The sequence below is a fragment of the Arachis hypogaea genome, chromosome 20, assembly GCF_003086295.3.
Source record: "Arachis hypogaea cultivar Tifrunner chromosome 20, arahy.Tifrunner.gnm2.J5K5, whole genome shotgun sequence".
NCBI classification, from domain to species: domain Eukaryota; kingdom Viridiplantae; phylum Streptophyta; class Magnoliopsida; order Fabales; family Fabaceae; genus Arachis; species Arachis hypogaea.
The window spans coordinates 107790428-107813048 of NC_092055.1; the positions used below are offsets into that span (position 1 = coordinate 107790428).

The 22621-nt window shown below is 32.1% G+C and overlaps 1 protein-coding gene and 1 long non-coding RNA gene across 2 annotated transcripts; both read right to left on the minus strand.

The window, feature by feature from the left end:
• Positions 1 to 418: 418 nt before the first annotated feature.
• LOC140182568 (uncharacterized) lies at positions 419 to 1348 on the minus strand. Its single transcript, XR_011878421.1, has 2 exons — positions 623 to 1348; positions 419 to 539 (listed from the first exon to the last, which is right to left on the minus strand). It is a non-coding gene; the product is annotated as an uncharacterized lncRNA (long non-coding RNA).
• Positions 1349 to 20106: 18758 nt separating this feature from the next.
• LOC140183141 (uncharacterized) lies at positions 20107 to 20821 on the minus strand. Its single transcript, XM_072231162.1, has 2 exons — positions 20214 to 20821; positions 20107 to 20119 (listed from the first exon to the last, which is right to left on the minus strand). The coding sequence occupies exons 1-2, from the start codon at positions 20819 to 20821 to the stop codon at positions 20107 to 20109; spliced, it is 621 nt and encodes a 206-aa protein (XP_072087263.1).
• Positions 20822 to 22621: the final 1800 nt, after the last annotated feature.

Here is a 22621-nt window from a genome sequence, read left to right on the forward strand (position 1 = left end):
ACCAAATTCTGATATCAAATCGGGTTCAATATCAAACCAAATTTCATACTAAATTCCTTCTAAATCAAACCAATTTCCAATATTAAATTCTTTCTAAAATCAAATCATATCCAGAATTAAACTAAATTTCGATATTAAATCTTTTCAAAAGTCAACTCATTTTCAATAACGAAACATTTTCAAATCTTAAGAAAAGTAATTCGGCAACTGCCAATTTAACAAAACCAATAACTCACAATATACAACCTTTGCAAACAGTCAATAATTTCACCAGGCATACAATTACAATTATCCAAAGCATCTCAATTCAACCCATAAGACTTACGAAATCACAAAAACATATTTTTCACATTATTATTGACTTATAACAACTCTTGAAAGTACAAATAAGTTTAACAAAAGTGCCCCTACCTCGTTCGCGACTCAAATATGTGACAAACTGGGTTTCTATTCTTATCTCGCAGCAACGACATCAATATTGATCATCCCCACAGCAACCACAGCCTCTAAACACAGCACGCAAGGACCACAGCTCAATCCTAAGATATTAACACTGCGTAAAACTCAATAATCTATAATAGAACAGCGACAAAGATGGGTTTTTGGAGCCAAAATAATTTACCGCACGAAAAGGAACCAAGAGCGATGCAGCGGCAGCTCCGACGGTAACTCCCGGTGGCAAGAGTTACGATGAAAAGCTCCAACAGTGGTAGAAACCCTTCTCCGGCGTCACCTTCGCTTGCTTTCCCCTTTTCGGTGACGGCGACGGCCTCCAACAACATCAGCGATAGCAAATCGATGATGATTAAGGCATGGCAGTGATGAGCTCAACCCTCCTCCACGATTCTCTCTCTCCTCGGGCATTCTTGCTCGACGGCGCTGGGTGGCACGAGTCCGGCGACGACCAAATCTCCAGTGACGGTGATGGCTTCACGTAGCTCCAGTGGTGGCGACGGCTACAGTGTGGTGACGGCGCGACGGTTCCAGGCTCGCGACTTTCGCCCTCCACGTTGCGCTCTCCCTCTCGCTCGTGAACTCTCTCTCTTCGCGACTCAGTTCCACGACAGTGACTCGACAACCGCAGTAACGGGATGGCGGTGGCTCGTGGACGGACTGGCGGCGATGGCAAGGCATGAGACAGCCACGCTCGTCTCTCCCTCCCTCTTGCACCAGCGCTCTCTCCCTTTCTCGGATCTCCTCTCCCCTCCATACACCCTCTTCTCCCTTCCCCTTTCTTTCTTCCTTCCTTTCTTTCTTTTTTTCTGACCATGTAAGTGAGTGAGCGAAGGTGAGGCGGCGAGTGTGAATGGCAGTGAGGAATTAGGGTTAGTGGGTTCCAATTTGGAGATTTAGGGTATAATGTATAAATTTAAAATATAATTTAATCCTTTGAATTTTTTTTAAATATTACTTAATTATCAATTTTTTTAATTGACTTTTAATCAAGTATTCTAATTTAAAATTAGAGATATTATAATTAATTTTCTTTGTTTATAAAAATTAAAGTATAAAATTCTAAAATATCAATTATTTAAACTAAATCATATAAAATTTTTATTCTTTTATAAATGTTAAGTTTTATAATTTAAAGATAAATAATTATTCAATATTATAAGATTAAGTAAAATTTTTAATTTAATTATCAAAACTTGATTTAATTACTTTTAATAAAATAATTTTCTAAAATAAAATCTTTAATGAATAAATAAATTAAAATTAGCCCATAATAAGATTTTTCGAAAATTCTGGATCTTACATTTTTTCAAGTCTAATGAAAAACACAAGTTTAATATTAATCTTTGAAATTATTAAACCTATATTTTAGTTTATTTTGTTGTTAAAGATTTGATTTAGTTCTGATTTGTTTAGTACTACTTTTAGGAATTTTAAATTTAAATTAAATTTGATCTAATTTAATAAGATCAAATCTGATTTAAATTAATTATCTCATCTTTAGAATTTTAAAATTTAAATCAAATCTGATTTAATCCAATAAGATCAAATCTGATTTAAATTAGTTATCTTATCGTTAGGAGATTTAAATTAAGTTATCTTATCTTATCTTTTAGCTAGTTTGTTGGGGACCTATTTAAACACTTTTGGTGATACAATTTATACAACTTTTAGTGAATAAAATTTTTAGTTGCTTTTATATACGTTTTTATTGTGTGATTAAGTAAGGTGAGTGGTTTTCTTCGCTCGTTACATGAAGAAAATTGAAGGATTCAATCTAAGATAATTCTTTAGTGTTAGTTCTTTCAATTTTATTCCCTCTGGCCTAAGTTGTCAAGGACATGTTCTTTGAAGGTCTAATAGGAAAAATTCCTTTCGCTGACCTAAGTTGCGAAGAACAAGTTTTTGAGAGGTCTAGTAGAAAAATCCTTCTAGTGACCTAGGTTGTTAAGAATAGGTTTCTTAGAAGTATAATAAAAAAAAAATTTCCTTTATCTATCTTTTTATGTTTTCGCTATGTTTTTTTATATCGTATTTTTTCTTATTCTTTCGTTTTTGTCCCTATTTTTTTTTTATCATTTTTCTTTTCAATTCTTCTACTGGAACTTTAATATTTTTCTTTATTAAACTCCCTAAATCACATATTATCTTATCAAAAATAGTATTAATCAGTTAAAAAAATTATTACGACATAATAAAATAATATTAACTAAATTAAATTAAATCAGTTAAATTTTGAATTTATTAATCATTTATGACTGATCCTTTATTGATTAGTTATCATTTCTTATTTCTTATCCAATGAAAGAGAAAGAAAACAATGATGATGGAATTGGAGGATTTGCCTTAATTTTTTATTTGATAATGCTAAAAAAATAAAAAATAAAAAATTTATTTTATTTATTATTTATTAATTATTATTAAAATTAATAAATATTAAATAAAATAAATTTTAATTTTTTTTAGTTAAATTTTGTTTGTTATTAAATATTTTCATTTTGATTTGGACTATAAAACATATATTTTACTGAATTGTCATGTGTTTATATCGGACACATTTAAGATACTCATCAACATTCGTCTGACACGTGTCTGCTGTATCCAATTGTGTCTTAATAAGAAATAAAAAAAATTTTGGACACACCTAAATACTATAATGTATTTAACGTGTCTAGCCTTATTCTTAACGTATATTTTTAAAATGAGTTTAAAAATAATATATATTATTATTTATTAAAATAAAAAATATTTTAAATACTTTTAATAATTAAAAAATATTATAAAAATAATTTTAAAATATTTATATTTTAATATTAATAAAATATTAAAACATCATTATAATTTATCTAAAAGAATTTTACATTTTATATATATGTTATATTTTTATATCTTATAAAATTTTAAAATTTGCATATCTATATATTTTATATCGTGTCGTATTTTAAATCCGTTTCAAGTGTCCGTGCAATCATAAAATTTAAAGACTGAAAGATACGTATGTAAATTTATCTCAAAGAAACGAGTGAAGATAGGCCTCACGTGGGCAATGAAAAGACTTAAAAATTTATCAAAAAATATTTTTTATATTTTTAATATATTAAATACATAAAAAAATTAATTATTTTATCCATATACTATTAAAATATATTTTTTTAAAAACACAAAATATTTAAATTCTAAGAAGAATTTTTAAAATTTATATATTCAGTATAATTTAAAATAAAGTATGTCTTTTTATTTTTAATGTTTGTAATTTTTTTAAAAAATATTTAAACGTTTAATTGTATTTAATTTTATTTTTACCATTTTCAGTTTATATTAGAATTAGAGTAAATACCTAATTTAGTCTATATCCATTTTCACGAAGGACAAAACGATCTCTGTAAAAAAAGGATACTTTAACCCTCAACCTTTTTATTTTGGTATAATACGATCCCTCAATAATAACAAAAATTAATTTTGTGGGATTTTAGTTGTATTTTGTGGGGGTTTTAAATCTACACAAACTATTAATAAATTTGTTTTTGAAAACTTTCTTTACCAATGGGGTTAAGCAAAAAAAAAAAAATCATTGATAAAAATGATACCACAAAGAAAAAATAATTGTAGTATAAATTAAATACCTTTTAAAAGAAAAAAATAACATCTAATAAAAAAGAAAAGAAGAAAACTTTAATGTTGATAATATTGGTATTGGTGATGATGATGGTAGAAAAGATAATGATGATAAAGTAATAAAAATAATAGAGATTGAAGTAATAATAATGAGGATGAAGAAAGTAGTGGTAGTAATTGGTTACATTATTGAAAAGAATTTTGTGGAGGTTTAAAACTCCCATAAAATACAAATAAAATCCTCATAAAATTAATTTTTATTATTTTTTAACAGAGGAATTGTATTGTCCCAAAATAAAAAGGTTGAGAAGCGAAGTGTCTGTTTTTTTTTTTTTGGACAGGGATCGTATTGTCTTTCGTAAAAATGGATAAGGACTGAATTGGATCTTTACTCTTAAAATTATCTTTAAATGTTAATTCTATCTAAAATATTAGAGACAAAATTAAAAACGTTTAAAGATAATTTTAAAACAAATAAAAAATATTAAAAATATAATTAAATAAATAAAAAATATTAAAGATAAAATTGAATAAATTAAATAAGAGAGATATTTAAAAAAATTATAAATTTTAGACAAAAAAAAATATATTTATTCGTAAATTTATTTGATGTGGGCGACGCTCCTTTCGATTCCCACGTGTGGAGTATGTACCATCGTCCTTGCATGATTGCATCCTCTTTCTTCCCTGTTAATCAATCAATTTACAATTCATTATTATTACACCATTTGGATTGGATTAGATCGGATGCTTCCCATTTTCTTCCCAAGAATAAATTCTCTCATTAATCATGTTAACTAAGTACTGCATAAATTTTATATATCACTAATGTTATAACTTTGTTATACCCAGTGGCGGAACTTGAAACAAAATTTTGGGGGCCAGATAGAAAATAATTGTCAAAATATTTTTGATATGGACCCATTTAAGATAAGCTCGTCTAATCTCATCTCTTTGGTTTGGGTAATATTGCCAAATTTAAAGTCGTTTTTCAAGATTTCGTTCCAAAAAGTTAAGGTTAAAGTCATCAGATATAATTTTTTAAACTTTTGAAGGTTATATCTCACTTTCTTCGTGATTCATTAAAGTAGAAGAACTATCTACAAGTGTTAATATTGTAAAAGTTATATGTTCTCCTTCTTAAATATTAGCCTTCCTCTTAAAAAATGTATCAATTTTTTTATTTTTTATTATTATTTTATATAAAAATTTGAACATATATCCTCTAAAATATGTAAAGAAGAAGTTAGAAAGACAAATATTAAAATTTATAATATTTATTAAATTTTTTTATCAATTTATACAAATACAATAATATTAATACTTATTGAATATTTTATTATTTTTTATCATATAAAAAATTAAATTAAATAAATAGTAAAATATAAAATAATATTAAATTAAATAAATAAAAAATATCTAATTTTTTATATTTGAACTTAAAGATAGAGAGAGTGTTGTTTATTGAACTTATTAGATACTTTAAGTCATAGTAAAGTATTTAAGTTAATTGAATTATTTTTTATCTTTTTGAAAAAGTACTACTAAATTTTTTATAAAAAGTTTGGGGGGCCATGGCCCCCCCTTATCTGAACTAAGCTCCGCTACTGATTATATGTATCCTTAATTGATCTTATAAATCAATATGGCAACAATGTACTTATGACAAGCTTAATTAATTGTTTTACTAAGAGAATTTACTCTCATTATTATAAAGTGACAAACTAAAAAAAATCAATTATTTTTTAATTAATATTTTTATTGGACAGATAGACGAATTTAGAGGTGGACAAATAGTGATTTCAGTTTCTCAAAATTTTAAAAAATTATATTTATATATTAGATATGTGTTTAAAAAAATATTATATAATTTAATAATTTTATATGTATTATTTTTTATTATGTAATAGATTTACGTCTTAATTATTTAATTCATTATATTTTTCTTTAACAAATTTCATATCATACTCTCAAGTCTTTGTATATTTTAAATTAATTTTTATATAATAATTTTTATATTTATTTAAAAAAATTGTTTGTTTTTTATATTAACATATTTAATATTTATATTATTGTATAGAATATTAATAATGACTTACGTAGTTATATTTTGGTAATCACATTATGTACTTTATGTAAGTTTCTAGATTTTTTTTAAATTAAATAAATAAGTTATTTTATAATTTATTTTTTATATTGATTGGAAAATTTTTAGTATTCAAAATTTAAAACTTTAGCAATTGAAAAATAATACAAATTTTATATAATTTAATTTAAAATAATTGAGATTTTGGAATTTAATATTTTAAAAAAAAGCAGTCGCCTCGGCTGTTTCCGCCACCGTTGGTCTCATTGCATGCATTGTCGTCTGAGGAGCGCCACCGACCCATCATCGCTGCTGCTGGGTTGTCGTCATCGTCGACTTTGCCGGGATGAGAAGACGCGCGAGGGAGAGGAGACGTCGAGGGAGAAGCAGGTCACACAGAGGAGGAAACCTGCACTGCTGTCGAGCTACTGGAGGCTGCGCCACCATGCCTCTAGCCATTGGAGAGCATCACTAATGTCGCCGTTTTGCTGCTGCCGCCGCTGCCGGAGTTTCTGGACAATGGGTATGGCGCTATTTTTGCTAGAACCACCGCTAGAGTTGCTATTGCTCGGCTCAGTCGATTCTTTTCAGTTTCAGTAAGCGTTTTTGTTCCAAAAACCCTTTTAGTAACTGTTTCGTTATATATGAGGTTTTTTGTGGCATTATTGCGATAGAGTTGAGTTACGGTTATTGCATGTCGCGATTGAAGTTGGTGTTGTTGCCGCGAAAGTGGTTTGGAGCTGTGGTTGTGGCTACCGCTGTTGCAGACCAAGAGAAAAGGGAGTTCATCGCGTAGTTAAGTCGCGATCGAGGTAGGAGCGCTTTTTTTAAACTTATTTTACTTTCAAGAATTGTTATAAGTTGATATGCGAAAAATGTATTTTTATGATTACATAAGTCTTATGGATTGAATTGAATTATTTTGGACGAATAAAATTATTTGCTAGATTGGAGCTATTGATTGGTTGAGGTGGTTGACAATTGTAATTCTTAATTGATTATGTGGAAGTTAGTTTAAATTGTGATTTACTAGATTGGTTGGTTGAATTCTGGATTTTGTTAATTTTCTTGAGTTGAGTTGTTGTTGTGATAATAGTATATGAAAATTGATTTGATTTTGGAAGTGATTTGAGATTTTGAAAATGATTTGGTTTTGAAATTGTTTGGATGGGATCCTTAAAGGGTGGCAAAGTCTAAGTTTTAGGCGAGGTGCTGCCGAAATTTTTACAAGTATTCAAGAATAACAATTTTGAGCCTTTGAGAAAAACTTTCGAGCTTGAAAAGGGTTGATTTATTCAATTGAAACATTCTGTTTTGAGGAGTTAAAGTATTTAGAACTTGATTTAGTTAAAATGAAATGGATTTCGAGACTTTTAAAATGTCTTAAACTTGAAATAGTTTTGAAGTAGTTTGGGTTGGGTTGAATAAAAATGAGAATTTAACTTACTTTTCAAAAAAATAAATTTGGTTTGGTTAATTACAAAAAGAATTATGTTTTGGGTACTTGATTGAACGAAAATGAGTTTTATTGAAATGATATGAATTAAAACGTTATGATTTAAGAATTTTAATGAATTTAAAAAAATGAGAATTGGTTGTCGTTCCCCTAAAGTTTAGAGACTTTGCCGTAGAGTTCAATTTAATAAATTTTGATCTAAGGTAATTTAATCTAATTAATAACTTATTTTAGCTTGGATTGATTTTAAGAAAAGAATTATGTTTTGGGACCTTGGGAAAAGGCTTTTGAAAGTTTTTAGTGGTTTTCAAAAGCAATTAAATTCAAATATTTAAACTTGAGATGAATTACTAAAGTTAATTTGAGACTTTCAATTTGGTGAAAAATATGGGATTTTGAAAGAGATATACAAGGTACTCAACCTTGCGAGGTGTACAGCACACTCACCCTCCGAGTATACAGGCAATTCTGCTTATGAGGTGCATAGGGCACTCAACCCTACGAGGTGCACAAGGTACTTAATCATGTGAAGGCCTCCTTGATGGTGAGGTGTACAGGGCACTCACCTTTTGAGTATACAAAAAATTTTGCCTATAAAGTGTACAGGACACTCAACCTGCAAGGCATATAGTGTACATATATGCGAGAAACCTCAGAGGAAAAATATCTGAGTTAGTTATCGGATGTGTCGGGTTATGGCAGTTTAACCGACATGTGAGCTCATGGCCAGTAGGACAGGCATGCATCATACTGCATTTGTTTGCTATATTTGGGTGTGCTTAAGGGTTTTTGTTTGCCTATTTGATTAATCCTGTTTAACTGTTAATTGTGGTACTTACTGTAACTATTCTTTGACTATGTTTGCCTTGTATTGTTTGCGCCTGTGATTGATTCTATTTTGAGATTGAGTGAAGATTGTTTGTATGTTGGGTCAGAGGCCGAGATTTGTTTATATGTTGGGCTGGAGGCCGAGATTTATTTATATGTTGGGGCAGAGGCCAAGATTTGTATATATGTTGGGCGGGAGGCCGAGAATCATTTATATGTTAGGCTGGAGGCCGAGAGTTGTTTGTATGTTGGGCTGGAAGTCATGAGTTGATTTTTTATTTGACTAGAGACCGTGCTTGATTATGTTATGGGATATTATTTGAGCTTTGAAATTCTTATGTTAAAGAAGAGAACTTTGAATCTTTGATAAGTAAATGTTGTGGCTTTGAAAAGGTTCATAAGACGAACGATGATCTGTGCTTTTAAAATCCATCCTTCTTTTTATACATATCATCTTATGATAATTCTTAAACCCTGTACTGAGAACCTGCGAGGATGATATTCTCACCCCCTACAGACTTCTCTTTTAAGGACGGACGAGAAAACTTACGGAGTTTTTCTAAGTTCTTAGCTATGCTATTTCTTTTTGTATACATATGTTATAGATTTCCCTCGCCTTTATTATTATATTCTTGTAAGAGGGATAGGAGTCGTGATTGCAATGATATATATGTATATGATATTTGTAAGTTACTTGTGTAAGATGTCTTGTATGTCTGTATATGCATGATTGTAAGAAGAAAAAATAACTTTTGGTTTTTCAAAGAAAAATAGTGATGCGGATTAGAGTTAAAGACTCCTATTTTAATATTAAATATATGTAGAAGTCGTCGTAATATCCTCGCTATCAGAGTGGCGCAGGCGGAAGCATGACATTCTGATAGTAAGGATATTACATTATGGTATCAGAGTAATCTTTCTTGTAGAGCCTGAGAAATGGACTGAGTATGCTTCAATTGCATACTCTGAGCGTCAGTCATGTTGTAGGTCTTGTTTGGATGATGAGAATTAGAGTTTTATGCACATAACAGTCTATTAATTAATGCCATTAGTCTATTATTGTATACTTCATGGTATTAAGTTTGGCCAGTTTAACACTAATGGTTTATGCATATGAGAATACTAATGGATTATCATAGACGATAAACGAGTTATAGGTAACGCAAATCGTGGGTTTTAGAAATGTTAGAAGTTGTTTCTCAAGGTTACTCAGTTATGTGTCTTGAACTCTGCTGGTGTCATGTGACTTGTTCTTTCATGGTTTGTCTTGAAGCTCTTGTTTGAATTTTCTTTTTGAAAAGTAAATTGATTATTTTTTTTAACCCTATTCTTTTGTTCATGCATTCTCGTTTGATCTTAACTGCATATGTCCACTTATATTCCTAGGAATATCTGCCTTATCTATTTAAACTCTTTTTCTTGACTCATACACTCTTTTATGTAACTTTGAACTTGTTTGAAGCATCAAGGTAATCTTTGAAATCTTTAAAAAATTTCTATTGATTGAGTTGCCTTTTTTAATGGGTTTTGTTTTTCTTTAGATTAGCTGAAAAATTGTTTGACTTGTCATGCTTTGCGAATCTTAATCAAATTCCTTTTATTTAAGCTTCTTTCTCAAAATGTGAATTTATTTCCTTCTTTAGCATATCTCAATACTCTTGAATATCTTTATAGGGTTGTAATTTTAAGTATTCTCTCTGAGTTTTGTTTTAAGCCTTTTTAAAGAAATTTGGTTTATTCTTATACAATGTTATCCTTGACTTTGCATTACTTTATCTGAGCTGTGTGACTCATTGTTGTGTTTTGGATTCGTTTTGATGCAACGCATCATCCCTTGTAATTTTGTTTTAAAGTTCTTGTATTGGATTCTTTTTTAAGAAATTTTAACTCAATTCTTATCTTGCCTAACTATATCCACAACTATTTGAATTTTTTATAGAATTGCTTTACTTTTGCATGCACTTCTTTATACGAACTTTGAAAACTCATGTATTTTAGAATCTTACCTCAGATTTTCTTTTTTTTTAACAAAATGTGATTCCCTTCCAACCTTGCCGTGATTTCACCACATACCTTTATTTGATTAAGTGTCTAAATGTCTTTTGAGATTTCGAGAGTAATATTTTTTATCCTTAGCTCAATTCATTTTCATTTTACAAACCTCACGCGTTCTATCTTTAACTTGGAAAGTATTTGGTGTAATGCAACTTAATAGGGGTGTACGCGGATCAGATATGGCCGAAAATTCGATCCGATCCGCACAATTCCCATTGGATCGGATCGGATATGATATCCGCGTTTTTTTATGTCGAATCCGATCCGATCCGATCCAATCCGAAAATGTGTGGATCGGATCGGATCGGATATCGGATATATTCGCATAATTGAACCTTCTCTTTTTAATCATATTTCTATGTAAAAAATTCAATAAAATATTTCTTTCACACTTTTAAACTTATTTATCCTAAAATATTTTTAATCAAACTTTTCCTAAATAACAAAAATAAAATAATACAATATATGAATAATAATTACTAACTAAAATATACAAACAAGTAAATATAATACCAAACATATATATATTTATTTACTTTTAATTATTATTGTGCGGATCGGATATACGGATGTAGAGCAGATATCCACGATCCGATCCGTAAAGGGTGCGGATTGAATCGTATCCACAATTTTCGGATCGGATGCGAATATTTATCACGGATCTGCGGATACGATCCGATCCATGAACACCCCTACAACTTAATCTATTTCCAGCCATATTGCAGCCTTAACACATGTTTTTATTTAATTATACACCTAAACATCTTTCAAGATATTTAAGAAAAAAATTTTGCTTTTAGCCAAAGTAATTTTCATTTTTCAACCTTTGCATAATCTATTTCAACTTGAATTTGTATTAAAGTAATGCCACATTTATGTTTTTGTCATTCTTTTACAAAATATTTGTTGTACACTTTTTCGAGATGTGAAATAATTTTTCCTTAAATTTTTCATTCTTTATATATAGTGTATTAGAAGATGTTTCTAATCATACTTTTAAACTTTGTAATCATTAGCATTGACTTTAGTTATTCTGCATCTATAAATTTCATACTCCTCGACTCAACTTGAAATTATTTCAAACTAATGCACTATTTTTTTCTTATTATTTCTATTGAAATTCTTTGATTCGAGATCCTTTATTAAACCTGTGATTTGATTTTTCTTCCAGCACTCTTCATTGTTTATGCATCCTTATTTACCTGTAATATCTTTCATTCTTTCAAACTCTTGCAAACACTGTCTTTATCGCTTGTTCTTTTTTTCAGAGATCTTATGTCCTTTTGAAAAAACTCGAGATCTGTTTTAGTGTCACGTGCGACCTTTAGATATAGCAAGTGATATGTTAGTTCTATGAGACACGGTTCGTGGACGCAGAAGATAAAGTTTGCAAGTGTGTGACGTCACAGGAAGTAGTGACGCTTTGTTTCTCGCAAAATAGTTTGTGGATGTTAGGCTTGTGACCGGTTATGGGATTGCGAAGTGATTGATGAGGTGGGAATGGTGAAGATATGTCATGATAGAGTTGGAAAGTTGCAGCTCTAAAGTTGGTACGAGATCAGTGTACGGATGTTATACCCGTCGTTTTAATATCAGCATGCTTTGTAACCTTTTGTCACATTAACTACCGCTTTGCTTTTGCGAACGCCTATCTTGAAAAACTTATACCGTATTCTGTTTCTCCAAGTTTTGGTAAAGTCTTAAAATCATGTAACATTTTTGCATCGAGCCTATCTTGTATCCTCTGTTTTGTACCACACTTTTTCCCTTATATGTATACTCAAGTCATAAGGCTTATCCGGTATTTTCTTACTTTTTCTAAAGTATTCAAAAGTAAAGTAATAGAAATATGCAATGTTTTGTGTATTACATTAATATTCGAAGACAAAAATTTTTATAAGTGGGGTAAGATGTAAGATCCCAAATTTTTTTGAAATTAAATAATAAGTTATTTTATGATTTATTATATTTACTCAAAATTATATTTTAAAGAGATTTTTATATTGATTGAAAAATTTTAGTATTCAAAATTTAAAACTTTAGCAATTGAAAAATAATAAGAATTTTATATGATTTGATTTAAAAAAATTGAGATTTTGAAATTTAATACTTTAAGTTTTACGAATAAAAAAAATTAATTATGTTATCTTATATTTTAAATTAGAGTACTTGATTGAAACCCAATTAGTAAATTGATAAATAATAGTATTCTTAAAGTAATTTTAAAGATTAAATTAGGTTTCAAATTAATACTCTATCCCCTAATTTTATTAAAATTACCCTAACTCTAACCCTAACCCTACTCTAACCCTAACCCTAAGTCTATTACACACACACTTCCCCCAAACCCTAGCCACCCATTTCCCCCTTTCCCAAACACAACACAGCAACAGCAGAAAAAAACAAAGAAAAGAGAACCAAAGAGAGAATAGAGGGAGCTACGATCAGAAGAGAGGAGCAGTCACACTGGTGTCGTTGTCCAGCCTGCCACGCTGCCGCTGTCGCATCACCGTCGAGCCATCGCGTGCGCGCGTGCGCGAGAGAGAGAGAGAGAGAGAGAGAGCTGCTACGAGCTCGCCAATAGGGGAACCCGCGTCGCCATCGCCTCGACTGTTTCTACTGTCGTAGGGCCCATCACATGCATCGTCGTCTGAGGAGTGCCACCGACCCATCATCGCTGCTGCTGGGTTGTTGTCACCATCAACTTTGCCGGGAGGAGAAGACGCGTGAGGGAGAGGAGACGTTAAGGGAGAAGCAGGTCGCGCGGAGGAGGAAACCTGAACTACCGTCGAGCTGCTAGAGGCTGTGCCGCCGCTGCTGTCGGAGTTTTTGGGCGCTGGGTATGGCGCTGTTGTCGCCGGAACCACCGCTGGAGTAGCTACTGCACGGCTCAGTCGTTTCTTCTTAGTTACGGAAAGCGTTTTCGTTCTGAAAATCCTTTTAGTCGCTATTCTGTTATATGTTGCTGAGGTTTTTGCGGCGTTATTGCGTTAAGGTTAAGTTGCGGTTATTGCATGTCGCAATTAAAATCGTTGTTGTTGCTGCGAAAGTGGTCTGGAGCTGTGGTTGTGGCTGTCACTGTTGCGGGCCGAGAGAAGAGAGACTTTGTCACGTAGTTAAGTCGCGATTGGGGTAGGGGCGCTTTTCTTAAACTTATTTTACTTTCAAGAATTGTTACAAGTCGATATTAATGCGAAAAATATATTTTTATGATTATGTAAGTCTTATGGATTGAATTGAATTATTTTGGATGAATGTAATTGTTTTCTCAATTGAGTTATTGATTGGTTGAGGTGGATGGAAATTGTGATTCTTAATTGATTATGTGAAAGTTGGTTTAAATTGGATTTACTGGATTGGTTGGTTGAATTTTAGATTTTGTTGATTTTCTTGAGTTGAGTTGCTATTGTTGTGATAATGATTTATGGGAAATGATTTGATATTGAAAATAATTTGATTTTGGAAATGATTTTAGATTTTGGAAATGATTTGATTTTGAACTCGTTAGAAAGGGTTGAGAAATGGTTTGGTTGGGACTCTTAAAGGGTGGCAAAGTCTAAGTTTTAGGGGAGGTATTGCCGAAATCATTTGTAAATCTTACTACTTTAATCTAATTTGAAGGGGATTAGATTCACTTGTGTAGAATTTAATTTAATAAATCTTGATTTAAGGTAATTTAATCTAAATTAATAATTTATTTTGGCTTGAATTGATTTTAAGAAAAGAATTATGTTTTGGGACCTTGAAAAAATACTTTGAAAGTTTTTAGTGATTTTTCAAAAGCAATTGAATTCAAATGTTTAAACTTGAGATGGATTATTGAAGTTAATTTGAGATTTTCGAGCTGGTGAAAAATATGGGTTTTTGTAAAAGATATACAGGGTACTCAATCCTGCGAGGTGTACAGGGCACTCACCCTGCGAATATACAGACAATTCTGCCTGCGAGGTGCATAGGGCACTTAACCTTGCAAGGTGCATAAAGTACTCAATCCTATGAGGGTCTCTCTAATGACAAGGTGTACAGGATACTCATCCTGCGAGTATACAGGAAATTCTGTTTGCGAGATGTACAGTGGTCAACCCTGCGAGGTATATAGTGTACATATATGTGAGAAACCTCAGAGAAAAAATGTCTAGATTAGCTGCCGGATGTGTCGGGTTCTGGAAGTTTAACCGACACGTAAGCTCATGGCCAGTAGGACAAACATGCATCATATTACATTTGTTTGCTATTGTGTTGGGTGTGCTTAAGTGTTTTGGTTTGTCTATCTGATGAATCATGTTTAACTGTTAGTTATGGTACTTGCTGTAACTGTTCTTTGATTGTGTTTGCCTTGTATTGTTTGTGCTTGTGATTGATTCTATTTTGAGACCGTGCGGAGATTTGTTTGTATGTTGGGCCGAAGGCCGAGATTTGTTACATGTTGGGCCGGAGGCCAAGATTTGTATATATGTTGGGTCAAAGGCCGAGAGTCGTTTGTATGTTGGGCCGGAAGCTGTGACTTGATTTTGTATTAGACCGGAGGCCGTACTTGATTATGTTATGAGATATTATTTGACCTTTGAAATTCTTATATTAAAAAAGAGATTTGAATCTTGGATAAGTAAATGTCGGGACTTTGAAAAGGTTCATAAGACGAACGATGATCTTTGCTTTTGAAATTCATTCTTCTTTTCATACATATCATCTTATGACAATTCTTAAACCCTCTACTGAGAACCTGCGATGACGATGTTCTCACCCCTACAGACTTCTCTTTTCAGGACAAACGAAGAAGCTTACGAAATTTTGCTAAGTTCTTAGCTATGTGTTTCTGTTTATTTACATGTGTTACATATTTTCCTCGCCTTTATTATTATATTCTTGTAAGAGGGATATGAGTCGTTATTGTAATGATATGTATGTATATGATATTTGTAAGTTATTTGTGTAAGAAGTTTTGTATGTCTGTATATGCATGTTTGTAAGAAAGAAAAAGAACTTTCGATTTTTCAAAGAAAAACAGTGATATGATTTAAAGTTAAAAGCTCTTATTTTAATATTAAATATATATAGAAATCGTCATAATATTCTCGCTATTAGAGTGGCACAGCCGAAAACATGACATTCAAATAGTAAGGATGTTACACTTTAGATATTCTTTTTTTGTAAAAAATGTTAATTTTTCTTTTAAATTTATGTTATTAAAAAAAATTTATAAAAATATCTTATATCTTGTATTCTATAAGGATACTGTATCTTTTAAATAATTAATAATTTATTTTTAAATTTTTTAAAATTTTAAAAGAATTAATTTTAATTAATAAGATACGTGATAATTTTTAACTAAACACATTATAAATTATTAATATTTTATAAATTTATAATATTCTATTGATATTCTTTTTTTATATAACTGTGATATTAAAAATAAAATTATAAAAAAAATTTTATAACTTATAATTTATATTAATAATTTTTTTAAAAAATTAATTCAAATAATTATATATTAATTATTTTTATAGAATAGAAAATCTAATAAAAATTAATAAAAAAATTCATCTAAAATTGGATCCCTTTATATTAAAATTTCCGAATCTATCTTTATTTGGGCATAAATTCTACCAAAATGCATTTTAATCAATTTAATTACATTACACTGTTGACAGATTAGGCAACAATCTTTCTATAATTTTACATGAAGATTGTCCCTGTAGGCTCTCTAGCTACCTGAACGTAAGGGGATAGGCATTTGGCAAGAACAAAAATGGAAAGGGCAAAGAAAAAAAAGGAAAAAAAATGTATAAGACAAACTAAGATAGAGATTTATATATAACGATTTTCAACCAATAATTTTATAAGAGAAATAAAAAAAATAGTCAGAATTTATTTTATTTAGTATTCATTAATTATTATAATAATTAATAAATATTAAATAAGGTAAATTTTGACTATTTTTACTTTTTAACTAATTTTTTTTAATTATCAAATATTTCTATAAAAAATATAAATAAATAAATCTTAAAAATTTTTTTTATCAAAATTGCCATATGATTTTATTCCATCCTTGCAATTTCAGTTTTATATATGCAGATGAAAACTCTGAAGGATTAATAATTAAATTAATTTTTAAAAAATAGGAGGTTTTTTGCCAAATTGCCTTGTGTTTTATTGAATAGCATATCAATTATATATACAGTACTCTACCTAACAATTAGCTACCTGATTTTCTAATTATGGTAATGCAAGATATTTACAGCTAATAAAACGGGATACACCAAATCAACTAAAAACTGAAAGGAATTTGTTTTCTAATAATTCCTAATATTTAGCCGTGACATATGTGGCTTGATATGCATCAGATTTCATTACCCCCCCTCAAGTTGGGGCATGTAAGTTACTAATGCCCAACTTGTCCAACATTGATGCGAATGAATGGGAGCTCAGAGCTTTAGTCAAGATATCGGCAACCTGAGATTTTGTTGGGACATAGGAGGGAAGGATGAGGCCCTGGATGACAGCATCACGAACAAGATGACAATCAACCTCAATATGCTTAGTACGCTCATGAAAAACAGGGTTCTTAGCAATATGAAGTGCTGCCTGGCTATCGCATGAGAGAGGTATGGGTTGTGTGTGGGAGATCCCGAGACTCAAGAGCAGTTCCTTTAACCATTTGAGTTCACAAGTGGTATTAGCCATGGAGCGATACTCGGCTTCTGCAGAGGACCGTGACACTGTATGCTGTTTCTTTGTTTTCCATGAAATTGGTGAGTTGCCAAGGAGAATAACCCAGCCAGTGAGAGACCGACGAGTAAGAGGGCAACCCGCCCAATCAGAATCACACCAAGCATGCAAGGTAAAATCGTTTTCCCGGCGCAATAAAACACCTTGCCCAGGCCGGCCTTTTAGATAGCGAACAACTCGTAAGGCAGCCTGCCAGTGTTCTTCATGAGGCTGGTGCATGAACTGAGAAAGAATGTGAACACTGTATGAGAGTTCCGGGCGAGTGAAGCACAAATAAATGAGACGACCAACCAAACGACGATACTGGGCTGCATCAGAGAGCAAAGGTCCTTCAGCCAATGCAAGACGATGATTTTCTTCAATAGGTGTAGACACAGGCCGAGAGCCAAGCATGCCAGTCTCCATGATAATATCTAACACGTATTTGCGTTGGTTAAGAAAAATGCCAGTAGGAGAGCGAGCCACTTCCACCCCTAGAAAGTATTTTAGTTTCCCCAAGTCTTTCATGTGGAAGCATTGATTTAAGTAGTCCTTGAACTGGCGAATAGCAAGAGAATTATTACCAGCCACGATAAGGTCATCAACATAAACGAGCACCACAAGTTGAATATTGTGATGACGAGAGACAAACAATGAGTGATCGGAGGCACACTGCTGAAACCCGTATTGAAGGAGGGCAACAGAAAGTTTAGAGAACCAGCAGCGCGGAGCTTGGCGGAGTCCGTAGAGGGATTTTTGAAGTTTGCACACCATGCCAGGAGTGCTTAGATGCTCTTGCGGAGGCTGCAAGTGTGACATTGGGTCACGATTAGATAAGAGAAGGGAAGAAGAAAAGGTGCATCAATTTCTAATGGGGTTAGAAGACGTAAGCTATAGCACAGTGCGATCTAATATTCTCGCAACGGATCCTCTACCTTCTCTCAACAGGGTGTATGCAACTTTGGTACAGGAAGAGAGAATGAAGATGATCAGCAGAACCAAGGAAGACAAAGGAAGCTTAATGGGACTGGCAGTACACACTGGGTACAAGCACAAAAGCCGAAATGAAATAAAGCCACTCATATGTTCTCACTGCGGAAGAACAGGACACGAGATCAAGGGGTGCTTTCAACTGATTGGGTATCCGGAATGGTGGGGAGATCGATCTCGAGACGAAAAGGGAAGCAACACCAAGACCTCGCATAAGCAGGGAGGACGCTTGCGAGGGGGGGCTGTCATACGTGCCAACACAGCACAAGCCACAACAGAAAAATCAAGTAACCATGAAGAAGAAATAGGAGGAAGCGCAGTGACTGGACTTAGCCAAAAACAATGGCAGACGCTGTTAGAGATGCTAAATGGCAACAACGGAAGTAGAACTGAAAGCATGACTGGTAAGGAAGGATATGTTGTGTGGATTATAGATAGTGGAGCCTCTAACCATATGACAGGGAATTCAAGAGATCTAAGGGGTCTAGAGCGTATTGAAGGATGCACGGTGGGGCTACCAAACGGAGAAGAAGTTCTTGCTAATACAAAGGGAACGGTGACTCTTGATGGAGGACTTAAATTGACCAATGTTTTATATGTGCCAAAACTAAGATGCAATTTGATTTCAGTATCACAATTAACAAAGGATGCAAATTGTACTGTACTATTTACTCATGAGCTTTGTGCTATGCAGGACCTCATTTCGAGGATGCTGATTGGAGCGGGTGAACAAAGAGATGGGCTCTACATGTACCGTGGTGTTCGCAAATTCACAGCATGTCAAACCCAAGAGAAGAGTAGTATTGATCTTTGGCACAAGCGAATGGGACATCCTTCCTATAAAGTGGTACAAATGTTGCCGAATTTGAATGGTGGTTGTAAATCTGAAGAGAATAATAAATTATGTGAAGTTTGTGAAAAATCTAAACAAACACGAGATAAATTTCCATCAAGTGATTTTCATGCAACACATCCTTTTGATTTAATACATTGTGATTTATGGGGACCTTATCGTACCCCCTCTTCTTGCGGAGCATCTTATTTTTTAACAATTGTTGATGATTATTCAAGAGCAGTTTGGATCTATTTGTTGTGTGAAAAGCGGGAAGTGTCAAGTGTGATGATTAATTTCTTTGCTCTTATTGAAAGACAGTTTAATAAACAAGTCAAAGAAGTACGCAGTGATAATGGGACCGAGTTCATCTGTATGCGTCCATATTTTTTGCAGCATGGAATTGTTCATCAAACATCTTGCGCTGGGACACCCCAACAAAATGGAAGGGTGGAGAGAAAACATAGACATATCCTTAATGTAGCTCGTGCACTGAGATTTCAAGGATCTTTGCCCATTCGATTCTGGGGAGAATGTGTTTTATCTGCGGGACACTTGATCAACCTAACACCATCATCTGTTCTTAACGGGAAAACTCCTTTTGAAATGATACATGGAAAACCACCTGACTATAATCATCTTAGAGTTTTTGGCTCATTGTGTTATGCGCACAATCAACAAACCATGGGTGATAAATTTGCCAGCCGAACTCGTACATGCACATTTGTGGGATACCCATTTGGAAAGAAAGGATGGAAACTTTATGATATGGAAAGAAATATTTTCTTTATATCTCGTGATGTCAAATTTGTAGAAACCGAGTTCCCGTTTGCGTGTTTGGCCCAAGAAAATTTGGTTTCCACTTCTTTAGTGCATGAGGAGAAATTTTTGGAGCCCGTTAATAATAAGTCCACACTTGATCACAAGGAGGTCCTTCCTCAGACTAATTCCAATGACGAGTCCATTGTTGTTGTTGGGGGAGGTGAATCTCCACATACAGACCCAACAAGGACAGCTTGTACCCAGTGTGTACTGCCAGTCCCATTAAGCTTCCTTTGTCTTCCTTGGTTCTGCTGATCATCTTCATTCTCTCTTCCTGTACCAAAGTTGCATACACCCTGTTGAGAGAAGGTAGAGGATCCGTTGCGAGAATATTAGATCGCACTGTGCTATAGCTTACGTCTTCTAACCCCATTAGAAATTGATGCACCTTTTCTTCTTCCCTTCTCTTATCTAATCGTGACCCAATGTCACACTTGCAGCCTCCGCAAGAGCATCTAAGCACTGGTTCATGGTTTGCCAACTCATCCCAAAGAGTCTTCAGTTTTCCATAGTATTCCACCATAGCCAGTCCTTGTTGTTTGCACTCGGCAAGTTCAGCTTTCAATTGTTGAATTCTAGGACCATTCACGATGGAAAATCGCTCCTTGATTTCTTCCCAGAGATCCTTTGCATCTTCAGCGTATGAGATGGTGGAGCGCAGCCGTGGCTCAATCGTATTCATCACCCATGAGACAAGCATGGATTGAACCGTCCACCAATCCTCCATTTCAGATGCCCCTTCTTGTGGCTTCTTGTGAGTTCCATCTAGAAACCCCCATTTTCTCCTAGCACGTAGCGACACCTTCACAGCTCGAGCCCATTCTTCGTAGTTCTCTCCTCGTAATTGCACTTGTGTGATTACGTTTCCAGGATTGTCGCTAACGCTCAGATCATAAGGCGATGGTCCTTTGTTGGATCCATCTTCGTCCTTTTTTGAATCCTCTCTTTTTGGAGGAGTCACACCTACTCCAGCCATTTCAGCGGCGGAGGTTTCTTTTGTGTGATGATTATCAGAGCCAACTTAGCTCTGATACCATGCCAAATTGCCTTGTGTTTTATTGAATAGCATATCAATTATATATACAGTACTCTACCTAACAATTAGCTACCTGATTTCCTAATTATGGTAATGCAAGATATTTACAGCTAATAAAACGGGATACACCAAATCAACTAAAAACTGAAAGAAATTTGTTTTCTAATAATTCCTAATATTTAGCCGTGACATATGTGGCTTGATATGCATCAGATTTCATTATTTTTTAAATTTATTTTTAAAAATTTTTTTAATTTAATTAATTTTTAAAATATTACAAATTAATTATATTTATTCTTCAGTTTAATAATTTTTATCAATAATTGAAGATGTAAAACGTTAATTGAAAATTAAACACTTACTAAATATATTTATAAAAATATATTAATTTAGTTAATTTCTTCAATTATATAAATTATAAAATTATAAAGAATTTTATTTTTAACACTTAAAAATTAAAATCATAAAACAATCTGTAAATTCACACCCTTCCCTTCTTCTGGTACTACACTGTACCATTGCATTTTGTCGACATATCCTTGTTCTTCAGTTTTGGACCCCCCCCTCTCTCTTTTCTCTTCTCTCTCCTCTTTTCATTTTCTTTTTTATTTCTCATGTCACACTTCTCACTGTAAAAAAAATTATTTTAAGGTGTTGTTTAATTTACTTTTGCCTGTCAAATATGTGTTGATAAATATCTGTTGACTACAAACTGAAGACTGTATTATGGAATGAATCTTAGTGCATGAAAATATTTTCTCAACAAAAAATACACATAAACAAAAAAAAACTGAAAATGGTATTTAGTTTATTCGAATAATAAGCAATTTATAATAATTCTTTTATTTATGAAATGAGTTGTACACTTTTAGTTTCCTTTCTTTCCGTTAATACTCAATATTTTTTATTAAAATTAGTAAATCTAATTTTGTTTAAATTTTAAAAATAATTTATAAAATTAAAATCAATATATACATATAAATATTTTAAAATATTAATATTTTAAATAATTTTAATTATTAATTTCAATTAATATATATCATATATATTTTTTATAATTAAAATTATGGACTAACATCACTAGAATAACTGTTTTTAGAATATTTGAAATTCTTTCCATAGATATAAGGTGGGACCCGAAAAGCGACTGCATGGTATTGCAAAGGCGAGGTTGTAACTTGTAAGGCTGTATGCTTCGTTTTCCGACATATCTAGTTGGCCCATTGGCCCACGTGTCAAATATTTAACAAGCGCGTGTGTTTCTGAATTCTGATAGCTCTCACAACCACACCAATCTTCCAATCAGCACAACCACCCTTCCTATTTCAACTTCTTGCTTTAAACCTGCTAGTTTTCTTTTTTTTTTTTTTTAAGGGTATTTTTCGTCAAACCTCAAAACTAATCTTTTTCATTTATAGCCACCTCAATATCAAGATAGTTAGGTCAAAAGTTTTAAGATTTTTTTATATTTAAAATGTAGTTTAAACCTTTAATATTTTGTTATATATATATTCTTTTATTTAATTATGTCTTTTTTAATCTATCATATTCTATAGTCTAACAAATTAAAATTTAATTCGTCAGGAATTTAAATTTTATTTAAAATTTTTTTATTAATTAATAAATTATTGTATATATAAAAAAATTTTATTTCTGACATTTAATTAAACGAATGAATAAACTTCTCAACCATGTCATCTAATTATAATGCTACCGGCTGCTGTTTCTTCTAAGTTCTAA